At 42.9% G+C, this 24,204-nt stretch overlaps 1 protein-coding gene across 5 annotated transcripts in view; it reads right to left on the bottom strand.

Annotated features, from left to right (window-relative positions):
- The window catches only part of CC2D2A (coiled-coil and C2 domain containing 2A), a 135,657-nt gene that overhangs the window by 96,595 nt on the left and 14,858 nt on the right, over window positions 1-24,204 (bottom strand). For 4 of the 5 annotated variants that reach the window (XR_006605492.1, XM_004773377.3, XM_045075767.1 and 1 more), the window contains 4 exons: window positions 7,641-7,729; window positions 7,201-7,311; window positions 1,525-1,623; window positions 618-791 (listed from right to left, as the gene is read on the bottom strand). Coding sequence is in view for 4 of the 5 variants with exons in the window: in XM_004773377.3 (XP_004773434.1) it covers window positions 618-791; window positions 1,525-1,623; window positions 7,201-7,311; window positions 7,641-7,729 (473 nt within the window). In the remaining variant the exon portion in view is untranslated. The remainder of the gene's footprint in view (window positions 1-617; window positions 792-1,524; window positions 1,624-7,200; window positions 7,312-7,640; window positions 7,730-24,204) is intronic. The other variant, XM_004773378.3, reaches the window with a different exon arrangement.

The raw sequence follows: 24,204 nt of genomic DNA, 5'->3' as shown, positions 1-24,204 counted from the left end.
TGCAGTTCCCTAATGATTAGTGATGTTAAGTTTATTTCATGTACTTAATGGCCATTTGTATATCTTCTTTGGAGATATGTCTATTCAAGTCCTTTGTCCATTTTTTAAATGGGATGTTTTCTTTTGTCTTACATGCCCCATGCACAATTAGAGTCTGAGTCATAGCATGGGTGTGGAATGGAGCACAAAAAGCTAATCACCTGTGAGGATGTGGGAAGAGAGAGAGAGAAGATTCATTTGCCTTGGAGAGACCAACATTTTGCATCTGAAATGAATACGAGTCGCTGTGTGGCATCTAGCAAGAAAAATCTGTAAGCCACCTTGTTCTGTTTTTTTTTTTTTTCTTTTTCCACAGGAAAGAAATAGACATATTTAATCAAGGTCCTTATTATCCAAATTATGGGGTAAAATCAAAGGCTACAGAAAGTAACATGAACACAGTATTCATTTTGCTTTCCACTAAACGATGGATGAGCCGTTGCATGTGGTGGTGGCAGGTTTGCCCTCGGCCACTTTCCTTCTGGTGAGGATGTCATCATTATCGTCACCATTGTCACCACCATGGTCATTGACACCAACATCATCCCTCACCTTACCACCACCGTAACGTTAAATACCGTTCTGCGTTCTCCTTGCGCAGGAGGCTCTTCTTCCTCTCCTTCCTCCTCCTCTTGGTTCGTGCCAGCTCTGGTTTTGGCTTTTGGTTTTTCTTGTGATTCCTCTGGTTCGGGATCAAAGTTGAAAGTGAAGAAGTTATAGGCTTCTTCGGCAGAAGGGAAGCCAGGTGGAACCTAAGGAGAAGTGGTGAGTGATAGAGTTTCAGATTGTAGAATTGGAGATGAGTCACACAGCTCACTGACAGCAGCTTGACGTTGGTGGCATCGAGCGTATGCTAGGCATCCTGAGCATATTCCCTTTGTCGAAGGCACAAGATGACCTGTCACAAACTTTAAGACATGCAATAGGCAAAGGGGTGGCTTCCTCGAATAAGTAGCTTTCATAGTCACTTTTTTATAAACTAGCAAACATTCTCATAGGCACATAAATATATTATTGATAGGAGTAACAGCTTTTGAAAAAATGAGTAAAATGCCAAAAAAGTAGATTATTTTATAGATTAATGCTGAGATACTTTTGTTTAATTATGAGCAATCCAGGGGTCTGTTAACTTTTTTAAAAAAATGACATTTTTTGTTTTGATTCTTCTTGAGTTGGTATTCCCTTTCTTCCTCCATAATGAAGCTGGTACAACTTCAGAGTTGAAAAAATAGTCTTTTTGCTAACATTTCCTGCCCTTCCATGCAGCCCCCTTTACCCAGTCAGGCAGTATTCTAATCGTCCCGCTGGTTCTAGCATTTTAAAAGTAGGAATCATTTCTCATACTTTTTTCTTGCATATTCCACAGTAATAAGAGTCAGGGTATGTATATAAGCATCTGTCATAGGATATTTTTGAAAAACACAAACAAATCAACAAAAAACATGATTTAAAGCATGCATGATTTAAAAAGACAGGATTTCTCACCGGAAGTTTAGGCTTGATTTTTTGTACAGAATCACGGAATTTTACTCTTGAGTAACTTTGGAAATCATCTTGTTGAGTCCTCTGTACCTCCTCACCTGCCTGTATGAGCAGAAAAAAGGATAAGTAGAATATTTATTATTTTAAAAGGGTTTTATTTATTTATTTGAGAGACAGAGCTCGCACGAGTGAGTGGGGGAGCAGAGGGAGAGGGAGAAGTTTCTCCATCCTGAGCATGGAACCTGATGCGGGGCTTGATCTCATGACTCTTGAGATCATGACCTGAGCTGAAATCAAGAGTTGGACGCTCAACTGACTAAGACACCCGGGTGCCTCAGGATAGACAGAACATTTAAATCAAGAAACTAAAGATGTTCTAAAACAAGCATTAACTCTCAAAGGGGAAAACCTCAGACCATGGGTGCAGACCATCATTCCTAAGGAATGAAATGTTTACAAATGTGAAATATAGTTGAAGGTTAAGGTTGCTGATTATTTTCTTGCTCAGCTGCCTCTCTCAAGACCAAATAAATACAAAATTTTATACTCAAAGGACCGTAAAATGACAAATGCTATTTCTTCTAGATGATTTAGTTCACAGAGGACCATTTCCAAACAACTTATGAAGATAAGCCTCAGTAATCCTGGATATGAATAAATTCTGAAATACAGCTTCCAGGGTGCGAGGCCTGTCCTCTTGAGCCGCTGGACCTTCTGCCTCGCCCCACCCCGCCCCCCTTGAAGCTGAGTTCTGCCTATGATAGCTCAGTGTGGTAACTGCTATTATGGGGGCTCCCTTTGTCCTGTGACGGCCAATCTACCAAGGGCTGTTCCCACTTTGTCCTCATCTCTGCTTCTAATCCACCCCTCCCAGATCCTGGCTACTGCTCCTTTCCCACCCAGCACAACCCAAATGCCACGCCTTCCTTCTGAGGGACTCCAGGCTATTCTAATAGCATATCTAGATCTCATTGTAAACGTATTCTACCTGAGATGGAAACTTTGTTATTATTATCTGGACCGAGACTGTGTCACAGCATGGAATAGTTTTCATCAGGGGAAATGGAATGTAGTGTATTTGCACCGGGCCCCTCTCACATATCCTTCCCAAATCCTACCTGTTTTTCCAGATCATGCAAAGCTACTTCTTTTCTCAGACTCCTCCATCCTAAAATGAGATCTCTTTTCTGGAATCTTATTGCCTGAGGCACATCAGGTGCTATTCTGTCTAGCTTAGTTATCAAACCAGAGGCTCTGGAGCTGCCCGCCTGGCTGTGAATCCCAACTCCATCACTCATAGCTTAGACCACTTGTTCTGAGCGTCAGGTAAAGCAATGCACCTAAAATATGCTTACAGTTATGGCTCAATCATGATGGGTCTCATCACCACATTCTTGATTTTCTTTTTACATGTCTTTGATCTCCCTGGTTGGCATTTACATCACATGGCTATAAACATTTTATTTTAGTCTGTCAGAAACTAGAGCCTGAGGCACAGAATTTTACCTAAAGGGAATGGCATATTTTTTTTTATTATGATAGATTATACTTAACTGATACTCTGGTTTTTCTTCTGGTCATGCTGGACATCTAGCTGCATTTAGGTGAACTTTCATAGCACTTGGTTTTAGCTTTTCCAAGGATATCAAGCTCTCATCATTGGCCTGCAGAGACCCACTTGGACATTCTGAGGCTTAGACCAAACCAGGAGGGCCAGGAGCATTGGGCAAATCTTGCTGGGAAATGATGCCATAAGACAAACGTCCTATCTTCCAGGAACTAGGCAGGCAATTCTGAGAAGCAGACTCCTCAGCAAGGCCCTGGCAGGATCGAGCCCTGGTCACCAAGGCATTAGTCAGCTCAGTGACAGTCGCCAGAACTGACTTTATGTCCTGATTCTTTCTCCCCAGTTCCCAACTCCTGTTCATTGATATCACTTCTCAGAAGAAGCCACACAGATAAAGCATGAAAAATCCTTGCCTCAGGCTCTAGTTTCTTGTGGGAAGTAGGGTCCAGAGAGAAGAGAAATTACACCTCCAAGGTTACCCAGCCGGTGAGTGAGGTTGCCAGCATTTAACGCTGGGCAGCTGGGGTCCAGCATCTGGGCTCATCTTGTCCTCCATTCTTTGCTCAAATAGGATTTAAATGGACAACTTTTTCGATATTCCTTCTGGATTGACGTCTATACATTAAGAAATCTGCTCTGTGAGATATTCTGTTAACCTGAGATCAGGTCTAAAAAGGGCAGCTGGGTCCATTGTTCACGTAACTTGGCTATTTTGAACCCTCATCCGTGGTATCATTGAAACCCAGCACTGTAAGAGAAAGGAACTGTGGAACCCGGCCTGTCCAAAACGACTTCACAGGAAGAGGAGTCACTCATTCCTGCCAGGTCAGCCTGTCCTGTCAGGGAGGGACGCCAGGCATGCAGGTCATTGAGACATGAGCTGAGCTCTGCACCCCACCTCTCCCGCCCACTTGGTTTCACTCGCCCCTTGGCTAAGCTATACAGGCCCTGTTGGCTGAATCGGACTTTAAAAAGGCACTATTGTGATTAACCTGAATCCCAAGAAATATAAAATACAATGAAATTGAATATTGAAGCTTTCCACTTCCGACGCCAAAATGTACAAGCCTGAGGCCTCTCCTTCCGTGCAATTGACTAAGGTAAACACACATATTTATCTCACTCAGTGTGCCTTAGAACAGATTTTTCTTCACCAGGACTTTTTTCTTTTCTTTTTTCTTTTTGTGGAGAGCTAAAATCATCCAGTATTGCTATGGTTCCAGGGCTGTGCTAAAAGCAATTTTGTATATTCCTTCCACATTGTCCACCAGAATTCACTTTGACATCATCATCCTTGATTTGGGATCATCAAGGAGTGGGGGGGGGAGAAAAACACCAAAGGGAGGTATTTTTAAAAAGCCAGTAGACTGGAAGGTGAGTGAGAACCCAGATCTGAGAGCTCCTGCTTGGCTAACTGAAGACTGAGAACATTAGCCCGGTCTCACCCCTGGAAGGGACTGCTAGGCCTTCAATGCCAGATTTTGTCTGAAGTTACAACATCTTATCTCTTCTCTGCTCTATTTCTCCTTTCCTGTCATCTCCATGTTCCTTATAGTCCTTTTTAGTTCTTAAAATATTTTAAAAATATACCTTTTTTTTATAAATTCATAACTTTTTTATGATAAATGAAACTTTAATTGATCCCCAAACTGATATGAGGTAACCACTAGCCAATTCCCTTTCATTTATGAAATTAGAATTCTAATTAGAAATTAGAATTCTAATCCTGTAACCAGTCATTACCTCCATCCTACATAAGCTGATTTCTGACAACATACCTCCGAGCCTCCTTCCATGTTCTGCTGTGAGACCCCTTGGCTTGCCAACTGTCTTTTTGATACAAACACAATAAACTTACTAATAGTACTTCAAAGACCAAAAAAATAAAAAATAAAAATAACTTTTCTGAAAATAAAACAAAACACAGAGAAATAAGTCAGCTGATGTTTGCCTCATGTTTTGCAAATTGGCCACGAGTGCACGCAGAGGGCAAGGAGAGACTGAAGAGAAGCAGATCATTCTAGATCGGGAGGGGCAGTTTTAATAAGTGGGGGAACTTATGAGGCATGTCTTGGTGGCTGCAAGATAAGGACATCCTCACGCCTGCCTGCCGAATATTGGAAGTTTATAATGACGTCCTAACTGGGTTCAGTCAAGTGTACCAGACAGATGGTCAACACCACATTCCTATCTCAAGGCTGCATCGCTGGGGCAGCTTCTGGGAGTGGGGAAGGCAAGTGGAACACACATTCCCAGGACAGGGGAGGGCATGAGGAACTTTCAATTACTTGGTCCAGCTTGCAGGTCAACCAGTGGTCATGTCTTTTTGATGACCTCTTCCAACACCTCAAATCCATAGAATGGCTCTTAGGGGATACAGAACAGAGTAGATATAAGTCACAGACCTGCTCACAAAAAGCAATAAATACTCTCTAGGCCAAGGGAGTATATTTTTACTTCCATAACTTAAAGCTTTATTGGGGATATTGTATTCATGACCCATGGACAAGTAAGAGCTGCTGTGATTTTGTGAAATGATTATCAATCAGAAAGTATAGACAGGCTCAGGGCTACGTGGTGGCTCAGTCGGTTAGGCATCTGTCTTCAGCTCAGGTCATGATCCTGGGGTCCTGGGATCGAGTCCCGCATCGGTCTCCTTGCTCAGTGGGGAGCCTGTCCCTGTCTGCCTGCCTCTCGCCCTGCTTGTGCTCACTTTCTCTCTCTGACAAATAAAATCTTAAAGAAAAAAAAGTATAGGCAGGCTCAGATATGAGACCGGATCATCCAATCATTTAGCCCATCTGACCAGATGCCGGGATTCATACACCTAACAACATAACAGAAGTATTTGTGTCAAAGCTGATGATAATTTATGTAGTTTTTCCTTATTTTTCAGTATTTTAAAATTATGGCTTACAATGAAGAAGATAATTGGAATCAAAGAAAAATAAGTGTCTCCTCAGCAGAATGGAGCAACAAACTGTCGTCATAAAGCCATTTCATCAGATCTACAGAATATTCCTACTCAAGAACCACAGGCCATGACACATGAACACGGCTGTAACTTTTCTTGTAATCATGCAATCTTTGGCTTAATTTGGGATGAATATAGGCAAAATGTTATAATATCTCATCACAGAAAAAGAGATGGCATCCTCTAAGCAATCGGTGATTTCTCCACAGAAATTTCTTCACACCTGTGCTTTTTTTTGTCTCAAGAGTAAAACTAACCCAACCATCACCATCAACAACAAACAAGTGGGTTAGACTTGCAAACACCTCACTGGGCTGTTTGTTCCGTTCTTCCCTTCCTTCTTCCACCCTCTTACAGGCTTGTCCTTCATCTACACCCCGACAGGATTTTCTGGCTTCTAGTGGCTTCCTGTCCTCCTCATGGGCCTCAACTGTCAGTTTTCCTCCAAGTGTCAAGATCTTCCTCAGTCTTCTTTTTTTTAGGAAACAAAGGCCGCTTAGAACTTCAAAACTCACTGCAGTAGAAATGCTTATTAAATTCATTTCTCCAGGCCTGGTCCCTTCCTTTGTGCATGTTTCTAGAGACACACACACTGACATGTCCCCTCAGCACCTCAGACTCAAACAAAAATCACTCCAGTACACTCAAACCACCTCCCCAGCCTATGGTTGACTGCTTTCCATGGCTTGTAGGAAACAACTGAGGCCCTTTGTGTGACATTCAAGGCCCCCACCATTCCACCCTACTTTCCTACTGCACTCCTATCTCTCTCTTCTTCCCAGCAAGATCCATAGGTCCAGCAATGCTGACCCAAAGGACAGACTGGGAATGAGAAAGAACTGGAATCTGATCTCAAATCCCGCATGCATGTCTGTGACCTGGAGATGGCCTTGTGGCTGCTTTGAACCTCAGTTTACTCATCCATCAAATGTGAATGAAAACAAAAGAACCCACCCACTGGGGTGCTGGGATAAAGACCAGGAAAACACCTGGTCTGAGCAGGACTCTATAAACAGTAGCTATGACGATTACTGATAAGTGTTGAATGCCTCCTCTGTGCACAGCTCTGTTCTAGAAACTTTTGCTGGAAATGTTATATTCTGCTTCACTGTCTTTGATCACAAAGTGGAGAAGGTACCTTTCTCACCTCTGTGCCAAATTCAGTCTCCAGTTCTCTCTTGTTGGGGCTTTGTAAGCGCCTGGGCCGAGGGGTAGGAATTTCCTGCAGCAACGTGCTTTCTGCTTTGGACTATAAAGTCAAACAGAGATGCTGGTTAGCATCGGGAATGCTGCAAAAACCTGTTACCATCTTAGTAGAAAACAATCCATAAGAACTACACACCTTACTTCTTTAAGAGAAAAGAGCAAGTGAAATAGTTAAGGAAAATGACACTGAATACTTCTTAAGCATAATTTTCTGCCTGTGCCAATGTTAAATACCACATTAATATTTAAAACAAGGAAAACAAATTTAACGGCACTCAAACCCATGCAGTTTTGAGCAGACAGAGCATTCTAGACAAGACCTGAGGAACGGCAATCAGCCACTGAGCAAAATATTCACGTGTTTTTTCTCACCCTTGCAGCTTGTAATTTCTCCCTCATGCGTTCCCTCATGGAAAATTCTGCAAAGCCTGTCCTGGAAGCTGAAGGAATTGGAGGTAAGCCTATAAAAACACAGGAAAATCACTTTAGAGCAACATTTTTTTTCTTTTTTTCCAAAGGGAAGATGAGATTTAAAAATAACATGAGAATGTAATTTTGTTTTGCAAAGTTAGAACTTTACATAAGCAAACATGAGCTCATGCTGACAGCCGTCCATGTGACATACTCAGTGCATGTCTTGGCTTCTTTGTGACAGTCAGGGCGAAGCTTGGTCCTGCCAAGAGTGCCACGTTGACTTAACCAAGAGTAAAATGAATGACATTTGACGGTTCAAGACAGAGACACACCAATTCAATTGCCAGTGGGGAGAGACCTTCCAATTTGTTGAACCAAGAAACAGGCTTGTAGGTGAAGGGACAGCTAGTGAGTTCAAGGTTCTGCTTTCAACAGTGTTGATCACTTCAATCAGGCCCAAGCCATCGCCCTAGTCTATGTCATAGACACGTCATGTATTTTGAACTATTATTAAATATATATGTAAATCTCATGGACCATTGTGTAGCTGTGAGGTGTGGGGAAGACACAGGATCCGGGATCTTGAGGACCTAGACTGTAAGGTCCCTGGGGTAGGTGACAGGCTCTCCAATCATACCTGGGATGTGAGATGTTTAGGATGTTCCTGGTTCTTTCATTCCCAGTGCTCTAAACTAAAGTGTTTGGGGAACAGAATGTTGCCATGCTTGGAGGAGAAGGGCGGAACCTGTGTGGAGCAGGATATCAGATGGCAGAAGGCGTTGGGGATTGAATTACTGATGTCACACGAAGGAGCCTAGAACATATTCTCCAAGAGGCGGGGGAGTCCTGAGGTTGCATGGATGGGGTGGGTGGGTGGAGAGAGGAAGTCACCAGCTCGGGTGCCCCAGTGAGTCAGTGGGAGAAACCGCACAGAGGCCACAAGAAGGAAAGGACCACAGGACCCTGTGACCAGAGGGAGGTCATGGAGTTCTCATGGCAGCGCATCTTCCCAGCATTTGTCAGCATGCACATCCTCAGGCCAGGCCCAGGCCCACTGACCCAGAAACTGGAGGTGCAGCCCAGCGATCTAGGGGATGGACTTAAACACACACTCAAGGTGGAGGACCCCTGGTTCACAGAAAGAAGGAGGAGGTGATGATGTATGAGTTTTGACTGAGTTGACACCGATGGGCTTTATGTGGCAACAGGACACTTTTGAGGAGCCAGCAGGACAAGAAAACATGTGCTTGTCCAGCACCCGGCACTCTGGGCAAGCCTCAGGCCTGGAAGTGAAGACAAAGGAAGCGTGTCTACAGCAGCGGGTGCTGGCGTCTAGAGAAAGCCTTTGCTGAGGCAGAGCATGCGGGAAGAGGGGTTTCTGATATCTGTGGCCATCAGCGCTGTTGAGGGGAGAAAAGCAGCAAGTGCAAGAAAAAGCGGGAGAAGATATTCTATTAGAAGGGAGAAGGAACAGCACTGGTGAGGAGAAGGAAGAGGGGGGCTGGGCTGTAAAAGTCTCTGCTAGCAACAGATTTGCCGCTCCTTCAGTGCCGGCTTGGTGCAGAGAGATGAGGGCCCCAGGCTTCAAAGCTCATTTCTGCAGCCTGGCACACAGTTGTTTCGGTTGTGTGATAGAAAGACAGAAGATCCTTCTTCCATCAGGCTCCAACCACAGCATTCACTCCATGCCGGGAAGGAGGCAGGAAATAATTAAAGACTGTGGTCTCACGTGTGTGGGTTGAGGTTCAAGTTCTTGAAGAGCATCTCCATCAGTGCAATGAAATGGCCTTTGATGTTCTTTTTTAACTTTGAAAAAATTTCTTTCCATTTTCTTTCTTTCCAATGGAAATTACTTTCCATGTTAAAGGTCATGTCAACCCGGTAGATACTATCTGCTGTTCTGTACACCTAGGGTCCCAAGACTTTTCCTGTATGGCACTGGCCATTTTGTTTGTGTGATTATTTGGTTAATAGCTGTTCCCTCACCCAGGTTCCATGGTTCCCAGCCACACAGGGCAGGCATATAGCAAGCATCATTAAGTGTATGTGATCCCCTGATTGGGCAATGAAAGGACTTTGGGACAGCTATTCATCAATCTTGTTCTCTGGCTGGCCACCCACCTTGCTTCTGCCCCCAAAAGAAGGATGTCTATAGTCAACAAATTGTCTCTAAACATGAAAATGCAATGGAATACTATGCAGCCATCAAAAGAAATGAAATCTTGCCATTTGCAACAACATGGATGGAACTAGAGCGTATCATGCTTAGTGAAATAAGTCAAGTGGAAAAAGACAACTATCATATGATCTCCCTGATATGAGGAAGTGGTGATGCAACATGGGGGCTTAAGTGGGTAGGAGAAGAATAAATGAAACAAGATGGGATTGGGAGGGAGACAAACCATAACTGACTCTTAATCTCACAAAACAAACTGAGGGTTGCTGGGGGGAGGGGGTTTGGGAGAAGGGGGTGGGATTATGGACATTGGGGAGGGTATGTGCTTTGGTGAGTGCTGTGAAGTGTGTAAACCTGGCGATTCACAGACCTGTACCCCTGGGGATAAAAATACATGTTTATAAAAAATAAAAATTTGAGTCCTCAGGGGGGGAAAAATTAAACATGAAAATGCTCCTTACTTATTTACTTCCCCTCCTTTTAAAAATTTTTATTTTTTTTAAAGATTTTATTTATTTATTTGACAGAGAGAGATCACAAGTAGGCCGAGAGGCAGGCAGAAAGAGAAGGGAAAGCAGGCTCCCTGCTGAGCAGAGAGCCCAATGTGGGGCTCGATCCCAGGACCCTGGGATCATAAAGCAGAGGCTTTAACCCACTGAGCCACCCAGGCACCCCCCCACTTTTTTTTAAAAAGAGAATCAGTTTTTCAAGTTCACTTAAAATAGCTAACATCTATATACAGTTCACTAGAATAATTTTGTCTTTAAAAGGGAGACAAGATATTTTATTCAACATGATTTCTGAATGAAGAAAACAAAGTGGCTTCTCTAGGATTGCTTTTAAAAAGCAATTTGAGAAAAATTTTTGAAAAAGGGGCGCCTGGGTGGCTCAGTCAGTTGGACATCTGCCCTCGGCTCAGTGGGGAGTCTGCTTCTCTTTCTCCCTCTGCAACTCCTCCTGCTTGTGCATGCACATTCTCTCTCGCTCAAATAAATAAATAGACTATTAAAAAAAAAAAAACCTTTGACAGATTCTGAAGTGATAAAAAATCGTTCTTGCTTGATATTTTCCAGTCCATGCTAGTGGGAGACATTTCAAGGGTGTGGAGATTCCCAAGCCCAGTCTGTACAACCAGCTGGGGACATGTCCTTTCCATTCCATTCCAAGCATGTGGAGAATGTGACCCACTCGAGGTGACCTTTGTACCTGGCACTTAGTAGCACTAAATCAGTGAAGGAAAACATATAAGTGAGGGAGATTGTACAAACAAAATAAATGGAATTCTCATTTGGGTGAAACCAGATGGTGATGACACAGTTTTTTCAAGATAACATGATGAACCATGTGTGCTCTCATTCACTCCCTTTAACATAATAACTGATAGAGATTAGATGCCTTCATCTAATGCAATGTTTCTTTAAACAACTAGAACTAAAATAACCCTTCTAAGACATTATTTCCCTTAATTTATTGTCAGTTCCTTCACTACATTACTACTCTGCTATGTGATCCCAAACTGTGTCTGTTTATCCTGCCCTGGGGACCAGTGCTGACTTGCCAAACCCGAGGACCGCTGTGACCTCACAGTCACACACGGAGGCTCTTGGATATAGCAGAACCGACCTGGCATGAATAAAGTTTCTGCAGAGTCCAGTGCAAAGGGTGTGATGAAAATAATTTTAAAAATTAGGAAAGACCTGATTTGGAGGCAGTGTAAGAACTTGTAGATAAGGAGAGAATTGGAAGACATTCTGTTCAACATACAACATCAATCAGTATGAAATATGGATTTCCTTCACAAGGTGGTGTTTCTCACGAAGGCAGCAGGATGATGTCCTCACAGCGCTGCTCTGGTTTCCTAGGAAACCCGTCCATCCTGAGGCTGCATCAGCCTCGCGTGTGAAAATGCTTCCGGATCTTCTCTGCTCTGGGTCCTTTACCTGCCCCATGACTCAGGCACACCATACTCCGTGTCTCTCTCCTCACAGGCTTCACAAAATGGTGGATGCATTCCATTTTTCTCTTGACCACTTCTATTAAACCTGACCCCTTAAACCTTCTAGGAAGACAGACACTGCATTTTGAAATAACGTTGTAATCTTCTCATCTGTCCACAAGTCGAAGTGATCTTGTTTTTACGGAGAAGTTTCCACAGTTCCTTCTCCATCTGAAGTCCTTCCTTCCTCCCCTTGTCGGTGCCAAGAGAATCCTATCCTTCTTGCAAGGTATTGTCCTGGGACTCTCACTGCTGAGACCTAGCTCTCTGTTTACCGCTGTGTGTACTAGGACTTTCCAGGGACTTGATGTAAAATCAGAAATGGGGTATTTGGGTTTGGATTTGAATTGGTATCATCTGGAGTCACATAGAACAGGTGAGCGTGAAGATGGCTCTATACTGACCTCCCTCTTCTGCCCACCCTCTCTAGTGAAACAATCTACTTCTGAGTGTTTGTATTTGTTTTACTTGTGATGATGAACAAATATTTACCAAATGCCATAGCACCTTTATGTTTTCATCATTTGGGCACTATTGATAACTGTGATAACAGCATGAACAAAAATTCAGTTCGTTAACATGGTGAGTAATTAAAGACCTTTCAGGACAGAAACAGGTTACCTAAAGTTCTTGGAGGGAGGAGTGGAATGAAGGAGTTCAAGAAGAAAAGGGAATGGTGTCAAATTTCCAACTGTGCAGAGACAGCTTTTTTTTTTTTTAAGGTGGTGACAGGGGTCATCAAAAAACACTACCATTTAGATTCTTTTGGATAACGTCAAGAGTGATCTAACATTTTTTATTTTAAAACATATTTATATTAATATACTTCTATTTTGTTAATACTTATATACTTATGTCATCAATAAAATATTTAAAAATTTGTATGGCAACTTACATATAGCATAATTCTCTTTTTAAAAAAAAAAGATTGTGGGGCGCCTGGGTGGCTCAGTGGGTTAAAGACTCTGCCTTCAGCTCAGGTCGTGAACTCAGTGTCCTGGGATCGAGCCCCGCATCGGGCTCTCTGCTCGGCGGGGAGCCTGCTTCCTCCTCTCTCTCTGCCTGCCTCTCTGCCTACTTGTCATCTCTGTCTGTCAAATGAATAAATAAAAAATCTTAAAAAAAAAAAGATTGGGGGCGCCTGGGTGGCTCAGTGGGTTAAGCCGCTGCCTTCGGCTCAGGTCATGATCTCAGGGTCCTGGGATCGAGTCCCACATCGGGCTCTCTGCTCAGCAGGGGGCCTGCTTCCCTTCCTCTCTCTCTGTGATCTCTTCCCTTCCTCTCTCCTACTGTGATCTCTCTCTGTCAAATAAATAAATAAAATATTAAAAAAAAAAGATTGTATTTATTTATTTGCAAGAGAGAGAGATAGGGATAGAGAGAGAGAAAGAGAGAGAGCATAAGTGGGGAGGAAATGGAGAGCCAGGCTTCCAGGGAGCCTGATGTGGTACTGGGTCCCAGAACCCTGGGACCATGACCTGAGCTGAGCAGAGACACTTAACCAACTGAGCCACCCAGGTGCCCCCATATAGCATAATTCTTGCAGGGACAATGGACTAGAGGATGGGGGAAACGCTGGCCTCATCTGGCTTTTAATTCTGGCCTCTTCTCTCCCCCAAATAGATAATTACCCCCAAACCCTGTTAAAAAATTCCTGGATAGAATAAATACAGAGTTGGGGGGGGAGGGAGAGCATGGGACAGAAGCCAGCTCGACCTCAGTACGAAAAACTGGAGGGGAACAGAGGCTCTATCCTACAGACTTAAAAAGGAAAACATGATGAGTTGGACAATCCGTCCAATTGTCCCCAACATCTGACCAACCGTATGGATGGAAGAAAATGGAATGTCCTTTCAGTCACAGTCAGCCCTCTGGGAACATAGGACGTCCTTGGCTGTCTGGCAGGAAAACCCAGCAAAACAAAATGGCATCAGGTTAGTGGTGATTGTCACTAGGATATAAAAATGTGGGTGACTATTTTCTTCTATTTCCTTTTCCTGATTTTCTAATTTTTACCCAGCAGAGTAGCATCACTTGTGAAAATTTTACTCCCTAAAATGAAATTCAAATAGGCTGAGAACAGCAGGCTCTTCCCTGGGCTTTGAGCCTCAGTACTGCTGATAGTTCACATTTGCTGAGGCATCTGGAGGGATTTCTGCGGTCACTTTTTCTTTTCTGCTTCTTTATTTCATAGTCTCATGGACACTGCATTTTATGTTAGCCGAAAACGTGGGGCCCTTATTTTTGCTCATGTTTCCTTCTCACTCACGGGCGCTTGGACCCCAAGATCTGGCTCTGCCCACTGCCCCCTCCTATATCTCTGTGCATCAGGACACATCCCAGACCTGGGAACTGTTTAGGGTTGACTGTTTTGGTCCCTGCAGTGTTCTTATGTTGAAACTCTCAGCCCTCTCCATGTGATGTTATCTGGAGGCCAAGCCTATTTGTGTGGGGGATAATTAGGTTTAGGTGAGGTCATGAGGTGTGTGTGTGGGGGTGTCCTATGATGGGATTAGTGTCGTCTGAAGAGAAGAAAGCCCAGAACTGTGGCTCTCTGTCTTTCCACCCTGTGAGGATGTTGTGAGAAGGCGGCCATCAGCAAGTTAGGAGGAGAGCTTTTACCAGGAACTGAATCATTCTGAGCTTTGGTCTTGGATTCCTCAACCTCCAGAACTGTGAGAAATAAATGTCTGTGGTTTGAGACACCAGTCTATGGTATTTCATTACAGCAGCTGGAACTGACGGAGACAGGGATCATCACCATGTGCAAGACTGCACCTGGCCAGCCCTGGCTTCTGTTCCTCTGCTCCAGGTGGTGGGATAGGGCAAGGGGGCTTCAGACAGGGCTGAAATTCTGCAAGGTGGCTTCCTACATATATTTTGCCATGACATTCTGCCTGTGGTTAAGCCTTCCATATTGCCTTGGGTAGAGTAGAAAAAAAATGTAAACTTCATTCAGGAGGGCCAGGGACTGCCTGCGAGATGCCAGGGGAACGGACTGTTCTCAGAACAAGCTTTGTGAACTTCCAAGAGAGGAAATGACACGTACACGGTCTGACCTTGCAGGCGTGACTCTCTGTCAGGTGGCTAGCGTTCTACAAAACCCAAGTTTGGACATGCTTAGAGATGAGAATTAGAGAATCTCTTCTCCAGTTTTCAAGCATTCAACTGGCAAATAGGTCTTGAGTACCTATTGTGTGTACAAGGCATCAAGGATGGAACAGGGGAGAAAAGAAAGAAATCCTCATCTTCATGGAGTGTGTTTTCTGGCAGGGAAGAGAGACCACAGACAGGCAGTATATTTAATATGTCAGATGGTAATAGATGGTATGAAGACAACTAAAACAGGATGAGGATGGCCGGGGGCGGTGTGCATTGCCGTTTTAGGAGTGACTAAGCAAGGGCTTCAAGGTGACCTTGGAACAGGTAAAGGAAATGAGCGATCAAGCCATGTGGATGGCTGGGGGATAAGCATTTTAGTTAGAGTAATACTGGGTACAAAGACTCCAAGGGCCATACCTACTGTAGGACCAGGGCAGAAAAGGAGAAAGATAAGAGGTGGGAGATAGAATACCAGGGTATCTGGTCGCAGAGTTAAGGTGGAGCTGAAATGGGTAGGTCATCCTACTCAATTCGGCTTAAGCTCTGAGTCGGGGAGAACCACTGAAGGGTTGGAACAGAGGAGAGCCACGGCCTTATTTTCCTAAGCCCATTCTGGCTGCTGGGGTGAGAACAGAAGCCAGGCCATCAGCTGGGATGCTGTGCTATACTCCAGATGGGAGCTGAAGGTGGCTTGGATTGGGATCGGAGTGGGTAGAAGTAGCGGGAAATAGGTGTACTTCAGGTCTAGTTTGAAGGTAGAGCAAACAGGACTTATAGGGACTTATGGATGGGGGCAGAAAAAGACAGGAGTTAAAGATGATCCAAGCAATAGAAGGAATGAAGTATGTGTTTTGCAAGATGGGAAGACTATAGGACAAACAAGTTAGGAGAAGGAAATCAGGAGCTCAGCTTCGGTAGAGTGAAATCTGAGTTGTCTCAGGATAGATCACAGACCTAACTAAATGTAAGACCTAAAAGCATAAAACTTATAGAAGAAAATATAGGAGAAAAACTTCATGAACTGGGGTTAGGCAAAGAAGTCTCAATATAATCCTGAAATCACAATCCATAATAATAATAATAATAAAGTGATGCACTTGACTTCATTGACATTAAAGCTTTTTATATTTCTAAAGACATGATTAAGAAAATGAAAAGATGAGACATTTACTCAGAGAAAATATCTATGAATTATTGATCTGATAAAGTACTTGTATCCAGAATACATAGACAACTCTTACAACTCCACACTAGACAGTGAATCGGGTTAGTAATGAGCAAATATTTAATAGTTATTTTACTAAGATGATACACAAATGGCTAATAAGCATATGACAAAAATACTCACTATCATTAATCAATAGGGAGATACAAGTTAAAAGCACACTAAGATACCATTATACACCTCATAGAGACTATAATTAAAGACTGACCATACCAAGTGTGGACAGTTCTTAAAAACTGTTGGTGGGAGAGTAAATTGACATCGCTATTTTGTAAAACAGGTTGATAGTTTCGTATAAAGTTAAATATAAATTTATCATATGACCCAGAAATTCTACTATTTCTCAAAAGCAATGAAAACAGACATCCATGCAGACACACTCCAAAGGTGTTTAGCAGCATTATTCATAATAACCCCAAGCTGGAAATAATCCAAATGTCCATCAACAGGTGAATGAATAAGCAAAATGTGGGACATTCATATGATGGAATACAATGCAGCAATAAAAAGGAAGAAAATGTGGATAGATGCTACAACATTTATGAAACCCAAAAAACATTATGCTAAGTGAAAGAAGCCTCACACGAAACACTACGTACTGTATGATTCAGTTTACAGGAAATGTCTGGAAAAGGCATATTTGTAAGGATATAAAACAAACCAGTGTTTGTCTAGGGCTGGGGTGGGAGTTGGGATTAACTGTAAATAGGCACAAAGGAACTTTCTGGAGTGATGAAATGTTCTAAAACTGGACTGTGGTGATGGTGGCACAGATCTACCACCACCGAAAACCACTGAATTATATACTTACAGTAAACAAAATGAACATACTGGGTAGAAGGTTGCTGTCCATCTAGTCTGAAGGAGTCCTGGGCTAGAGATGACCATTTGGGACTGGTCAGTTACATTCCTGATAGGTATATGTTAGGTTTTCAAGTCTCTCTCTCTCTTTTTTTTTTTTTAAATTAACATACAATGTATTATTTGCCCTAGGGGTACAGGTCTGTGAATCATCAGTCTTACACAATTCACAGCACTCACCATAGCACATACCCTCTCTAATGTCCATAACCCAGCCACCCTATCCCTCCTCACCCCTCCAGCAACCCTCAGTTTGTCTCCTGAGATTAAGAGTCTCTAATGGTTTGTCTCCTTCCCGATCCCATCTTGTTTCATTTTTTTTCCTTCCATACTCCCCAGAACCCCCCACCATGCCTTTCAAATTCCTCATATCAGTGAGATCATATGATAATTGTCTTTCTCTGATTGACTTATTTCACTAAGAGTAATACTCTTTAGTTCCATCCACATCATTGTAAATGGCAAGATTTTGGGGTCTTTTTGATGGCTGCATAGTATTCCATTGTGTATATATACCACATCTTTATCCATTCATCTGTTGATGGACATCTAGGCTCTTTCCATAGTTTGGCTGTTGTGTACATTGCTGCTATAAACATTTGGGTGCATGTGCCCCTTCGGATCACTACCTTTGTATCTTTAGGATAAATACCCAGTAGTGCAATTTCTGGGCCGTAGGGTACCCCTATTTTCAGGGTTTTCAAGTCTTGAGATGACCAAGAGAATGAGGATTGAGGAAGAAAAGAGGGCCAGGCCTGTTCCTGGAGGTTGGGGATATAAGAACCAGCAAGGACACTGAGAGGGATAGTCCACGAGGGAGAAGTAAGAGGATCACTGGAAGCAAAGGGCGAAGGGAGGGGTGGTGGTGAGCTACACCAAATGGGCTGAAAGTCAGTAAGGGAAAGATTGGCAACTGACCAGTGAGTTAGGCAAATGGGGAGTCACCGGCCCCTTCCACAAGAGCAGTGCCGACGGGGAATGGGGACGTGAGTTAGACTGGAGTGAGTTCAAGGCTGGACATGAACACGGGGAGGGATGACTCGGGAGACATTTTGCTTAAAGGAGTCTTTTGGAAAATGCCTTTCCCAGCAACAAATCATCACACAGTATATGCTTCCTACTTGTTGTACTCTTATGGTGCGGTCTGTGAGGGGGGCCACAAGAGACAGAGGAGAGGCTCAGGAAACAGCTCCTCATACTCCTGAGTTCTAGAACTAGGAGGCATGGCATGCAACGCAGGGCACACGGGAAGACCCCACCGTGATCTGGAGGTAGAAGACGAGAGCAAGGTGAGACCTTTGTCCGTGGCCTTTATTGGGATTTCTCAGGGAAGGGCAAGGCAGGGCAGGATAAATAGTTTAGGCCTGGCTAGTTTGAATCTTCTAGGGGGCTATAAGCTATAGTGGTGTCTCTAGTTGCTTGGTACCTGACCCTGGGATGATGCAGGCAGAGGAATATTGCTTTCTACGCCAGAAAGAGGTGGGCTCTGGATTGGTCAGTGTGCATCTCAAAAGCAACCTCCACTCTGAGTCCTTTGTCATCTCTGAGAACTGGCTCAAATCTTCTCAACCCAGAAAGGGTTCCCACCCCCCCAGGTGTCAAACATCATAATATCAAAAAAAATTACAGAATATAATGTTCTATTTATTCATACTTGTTTTAGTGCTTTAATTTGGTACCCTTAGTACCATGTGAGGTCACGAACACCAGCGCTGGTGAACTTTCTGGCCTTTCCTTCATCCCCCAGCATGTATGTTCTGACTAGAATGTTCTTTCCCTTCTCTTGCTACCAGACTCCAAGGTAACTTCCAAGACCCAGCTTTTTCAGCCAGGTCTCCTCTGGGTCCCCTACTGTCCTTTGTGACATATCTTTCCTGGGTCAGTCTCTCCATGGCTTGGTGACTTTTAAAAAGCAAGTCTAAAATGAACAATCTACTTCTTTACCTTTGCATCAGAGAATGCAAAGTTTCTACTGCATTTCTACTGCATTGAAAGGTAAAAGTTTCTACGACTGAGAAACTGGCTCTGAAATGATGCTTTAATCAGAGAAACTAACCCGAATGAATGGAAAACAGATGTCAGTAATGAGGAAATTTATGTTCATAAGAAACTACTTAACATTTGATAGTTACTCCCTTAAGAGACGGTACAAGTTGGAATCATGGGGGAAATGTGTGTACTTTTTTTCTAGATGTTTATTTGATTTGGAACTGGTGCCTGTTCAGTGAAGTGCTTTCTTTATTTGGAATGTCATGACTGTATGGATGTTTGAATAGCAAATCAGGAGCCAAACCTTTCACTGCATGATTTCAGCTGCTGTTAATCAGGGAGGTGGCCCCTCTGAGCATGTGCGTGGTGCACTGGGGGAGGCCGCAGAATCCACGTGCTGGTATCTGAGTACTTGAATACGGTCTGACTTTCACACCCCTTGGAGGCCTGTAGGAATGCTATCATGTAGAGAGGCTTGTAGGTTTAAGATGAGGAGCTGGGGTGCTGGCACCAAGGGGAGGCCAGACCCATGAGAGGTTTGAGAAGTTAATGTAAGAAGGAGTCAAAGATCCAGGTCCAGGAGAGCAGACCTGGAGGGAAGAATGCTGTGGGTGTGGAAGGTGAGCATACCTAAGCCAGAGCATGGCCTTGCAATAAAAAGCAGATAGGCCAGCTTAGTAAGCATCGTTGAGTGCTGTCTGGGTACCAGCCCTACAGATGGCAGACCTGAAAGTCAGTATCTACCCTCAAGAATTTGTAGTCCAGTAGAGAGCAGAGGCTTTGCACCAAAAAAAGATGACTCCAGACACTCGCATGGGCACAGGAGTCATGAAGCACAGAGGAGGTGTACTCAGCCCATACTGGGGCACAGGGAAGCTTTCCAAATGAGGTGGTGTATGTACTGATTTTTGAAAGGTAAGTCGTGAGGTTAAGACAAACCAATAAACAAAACCTTTATTTAAATAGAGAAGGGTTAGTTGAGGTAGGGAGAGTAAGGTAGGTGATTCACACAAGTGACACTCTTTTGTAGAAGAAAATGAGGCAGAGCCAGAGTGACAATCTTGTGAAGGCTCCAAGCTGTCTCTACGCCCCATGTGAAGAGTATGCGGGGGGCCTGGGAGCTACTGCGGACAGTGTTGGGCGCAGCATGGCTATTGCACTTTCGTGGGCGACTGCAAACCCTTAGCTTTAAGGACCAGTCAGGGTTGTGATTTGTGTCAAGTGATGCCATTTTTGTGACCATGAAGAGCCCAGAGGTCTGCAGACTGGCCCCACCACCTCTGGCAAGGAGTTCTTCCTGAACGTGGTTTCCAGCCGATGAAACAATGTCTCATGATCGTGCCGTTGTGGGAATTACATGATGTAATGCATGCAGTGACCTTTGCACTCAAGAAAGGTAATGATTTTTGTTAGTTATTTGGCAACAAGTTCTTCTTTTGGCTGAAGAGGACTACTATGTATGTGCCAGCCCCTCCCCAGGTGCTTTCTGTGTCTCTCCTGATTTCATTGTTGTAACTGCTGTATTACGTGGAGGTTTTTTACGATCCCCATTTTATAAATGAGGCTCTTGTGGCTTGGGAAGATTAGGTTATTGCTCAAGGTCCCATGACTGAATGTCTGAACAGTAGTATCGGGTCTGACTGCAGTTTCTATAGGCTTCAAGGAATGTTTGCTGGCTTGACATGTTTATTTATCTTAATACCTTGGCAATATAACGGGATGTGGGCAAGGAAATTGAATAAGGAATCTTGATAGAAATCCTATCAGAAAGCTTGCTACCTGGCTCAGAATGTGCTCTCAAGCTCTCAGAGTTCAAGACTGTCAAATTTTATCATCTGTCTGTCTACCTTGTCTATCTTCCATCTATCTATCTATCTATCGTCTATCTATCTTGGCCGGGTGATTCGGAGGACGACTCAGATAAACTACTGACTGCTTAGGGAAGAAAATAAATAGAATTACATGAGTTTAAAAAGTTCCATTGCATTGTTAACATGAATTGTCTTGTTGGGGCTAGGGAAACCACTGAACCTGAGAATTCCCCCAGGAAAATGTAAACAGTATTCATAAACTGGTCATGAGAGACGATCCACTGACACATAGTATTAGCCCAGCCCAGGTTGGGCTTATCCTTACACACAAAGTATAACTCAGGAGGTGGCAGGATGGTTCAGTAGATGAAAATCTATTCATATGATACCCCTCCATAATAGAACTCAGAAAAAAAAAAAAAAACCCACAAGACCACCTCAACTGATGCAGAAAAAGCATTTGACAAGATCTAACACCCTTTTATGATAAAAAAAAAAAATTCAACAAAATGAGGATAAAAGGCAACTACCTCAACACAGTAGAGGCCATACATGAAAGCCCACAAATAACATCGTGCTCAGTGGTAGACAACTGAAGTGTCTCCTCTAAGAGCCGGAGCAAAGCAAGGATGCTTCCCCTCCCGACTTTTATTCAACTCGGCACTGGAATCCTAGCCAGAGCTGTTAGATAAGTGCTATAGCCTGAATGTTTCTGTCCTCCCCAAATTCTTATAGTATAATTTAGCCCCAGTGTGATGGTATTTGGAACTGAGGTTTTTGGGAGCTAGTTAGGTTATGAGGTCATGACCTTATAAGGCACTAGCTCCCTTCTACCTTCCACCGTGTAAGGACACAGCCAGATGACAACCATCCGTGAACCAGGACACGGGCCCTCCTTATGAAACACCAAATCTGCCAGTGCCTTGATTTAGAACTTTCCAGTCTCCAGATCTATGAAAAATAAATTTCTGTTCTTTATAAGTTATCCAGTTTATGGTATGCTGTTATAGCAGCTCAGACATAATAAGAGAGCAAGAAAAAAAAGTTACAAAAAAAAAGTTTCCTACTTGGAAAGGAAGACCTCAAACTATCTTTGTTTGCTGATGACATGGTCTTACATATAGAAATCCCTGAAGATTCCAAAGAAAAACACTGTTCAGCCAAATTGAGGATATAAAGTTGATATGAAAAATCAGTTGTGTTTCTATACACTAATAACAAAAAAAGCTAAAAATTAAGAAATTAAGAAAACAATTCCATTTAGAATAGCATGAAAAAGAATAAAATATTTAGGAATAAGCTTCACCAAGGACACAAAGGACTTGTACACTGAGAACTGTGAAACATTGCTGAGAGGAATTAAAGACACAAATAAATGGCAAGATATCTCATGTTCATGGGTTGAATGTCATTATTTCCCAAGATGATCTACAGATTTAATGCAATCCCTATCAAAATCTTACTGGCATTTTTCACAGACATAGAGAAATTCATCCCTATTCATATGAAATATTAAGAGACCCTGAAATAGCCATAATAATTTTGAGAAAGAACGGAGTTGGAAGTCTCACACTTCCTGACTTCAAAACATATTACAAAGCTATAGTAATCAAAATGGTATGGTACCGGCATAAAGACAGACATTATGTCTTTGGGTGAAATAGAGAGAAAACCCAGAAATAAGCATTTGCACATATGGGCAAATGATCTTCAACAAAGGTGCCAAGACACTCAATGGGAAAAGAATTATTTCCTCAACAAACGATGTTGGGAAAGTGGCAATTCGTATGCAAAAGAATGAACTTGGATTCTTACCTTACACCGTAAAAAATAAACTCAGAATGGATTAAAGATCCAAATGTAAGACCTAAAATTATAAAACTCTTAGAAGAAAACATAGAGGAAATGATTCAAGACACTGAATTTGGCAATGACTTATGAGCTAAGTCACCAAAAGTGCAGGCAATAAAAGCAAAAGCAGATAAATGGGACAATCTCAAACTTAAAAGCTTTTGTGCATCAAAGGACATAATCAATGGAATGAAAATGCAAACTGTGGAATGGGAGAAAAAATTTACGAATCATGTATCTGATAAGGGTTGATATACAGAATCCATAAAGTCTGTCTGTAACTTAACAACAACCACCCAAACAAATAACTTGATCAGAAAATGGAAAAGAAAAAAAAAAGAAAATGGAAAAGGATAGATGTTTCTCCCAAGCACGATACACAAATGGTCCATAAGCACACGAAAAGATGGTCAACATCACTAACCATCAGAGAAATGCAAATCAAAACCTCAATGAGAGATCAGGTCACATCCACTTAAGATGGCTAGTGTAGAAACAAACAGAAAGTAACAAATGTTGGTAGGGATGTGGAGAAACTGGATACCTTGTGCAGTGTTGGTGGAAATACAAACGATGCACCCACTATGCAAAAGTATGTTGGTTCCTCAAAATATTAAGCAAAGAACTACCTTATGAACCAGCATTCACTTCTTGCAATATATCCAGAAGAATTGAAAGTGGGAGCGTGAAGTTGTATCTGCACATTCATGTTGATAATGTTGTTCACAATAGCCAAGAGGCAGAAGCAACTCAAATGTCCACAAAGGATGAATGTATCAGCAGGATGTGATATAATGAAATACTACTCAGCTTTGAAAAGTAACAGATTCCTATCACATGCTCTAATGTGGATGAACCTTGAAGACATTATGCTAAGTGAAATGAGCCAGTCAGAAAGACAAATACTGATGATTTTACCTACATGGGGTGGCGAAAATAATTGAATTCATTTCATCAGAAAGGAGGATAGAGGTTGTCAAGGGCTAAGGGAGGAGAAATGGGGAGTTAGTCATGTTTAATAAATATAGAGTTTCGGTTTTGCAAGAAGAAAGAGTTCCAAAGATCTGTTGTACAAATGGGAACAGTTACCTCTACTGAAGTGTATATTTAAAAATGGTTAAGATGGGGGCACCTGGGTGGCTCAGTGGATTAAAGCCTCTGCCTTCGGCTCAGGTCATGATCCCAGGGTCGTGGGATCGAGTCCCACATTGGGCTCTCTGCTCAGCGGGGAGCCTGCTACCTCCTTTCTCTACCTGCCTCTCTGCCTACTTGTGATCTCTGTCTGTCAAATAAATAAAATCTTTAAAAAAAAAATGGAGGGGTGCCTGGGTGGCTCAGTGGTTTAAAGCCTCTGCCTTCAGCTCAGGTCATGATCCCAGGGTCCTGGGATCGAGCCCCTCATTGGGCTCTCTGCTCCGTGGGGAGCCTGCTTCCTCCTCTCTCTGCCTGCCTCTCTGCTTACTTGTGATCTCTCTCTGTCAAATAAAAAAAAAATGGTTAAGATGGGTTGG

The sequence above is a fragment of the Mustela putorius genome, unplaced genomic scaffold (genome assembly GCF_011764305.1).
Source record: "Mustela putorius furo isolate JIRA1106 unplaced genomic scaffold, ASM1176430v1.1 tig00000083_pilon_pilon_pilon, whole genome shotgun sequence".
NCBI classification, from domain to species: Eukaryota; Metazoa; Chordata; class Mammalia; order Carnivora; family Mustelidae; genus Mustela; species Mustela putorius.
Note: the sequence above shows the minus strand (reverse complement) of the source record. Positions and strands in the feature narration are given on the sequence as shown.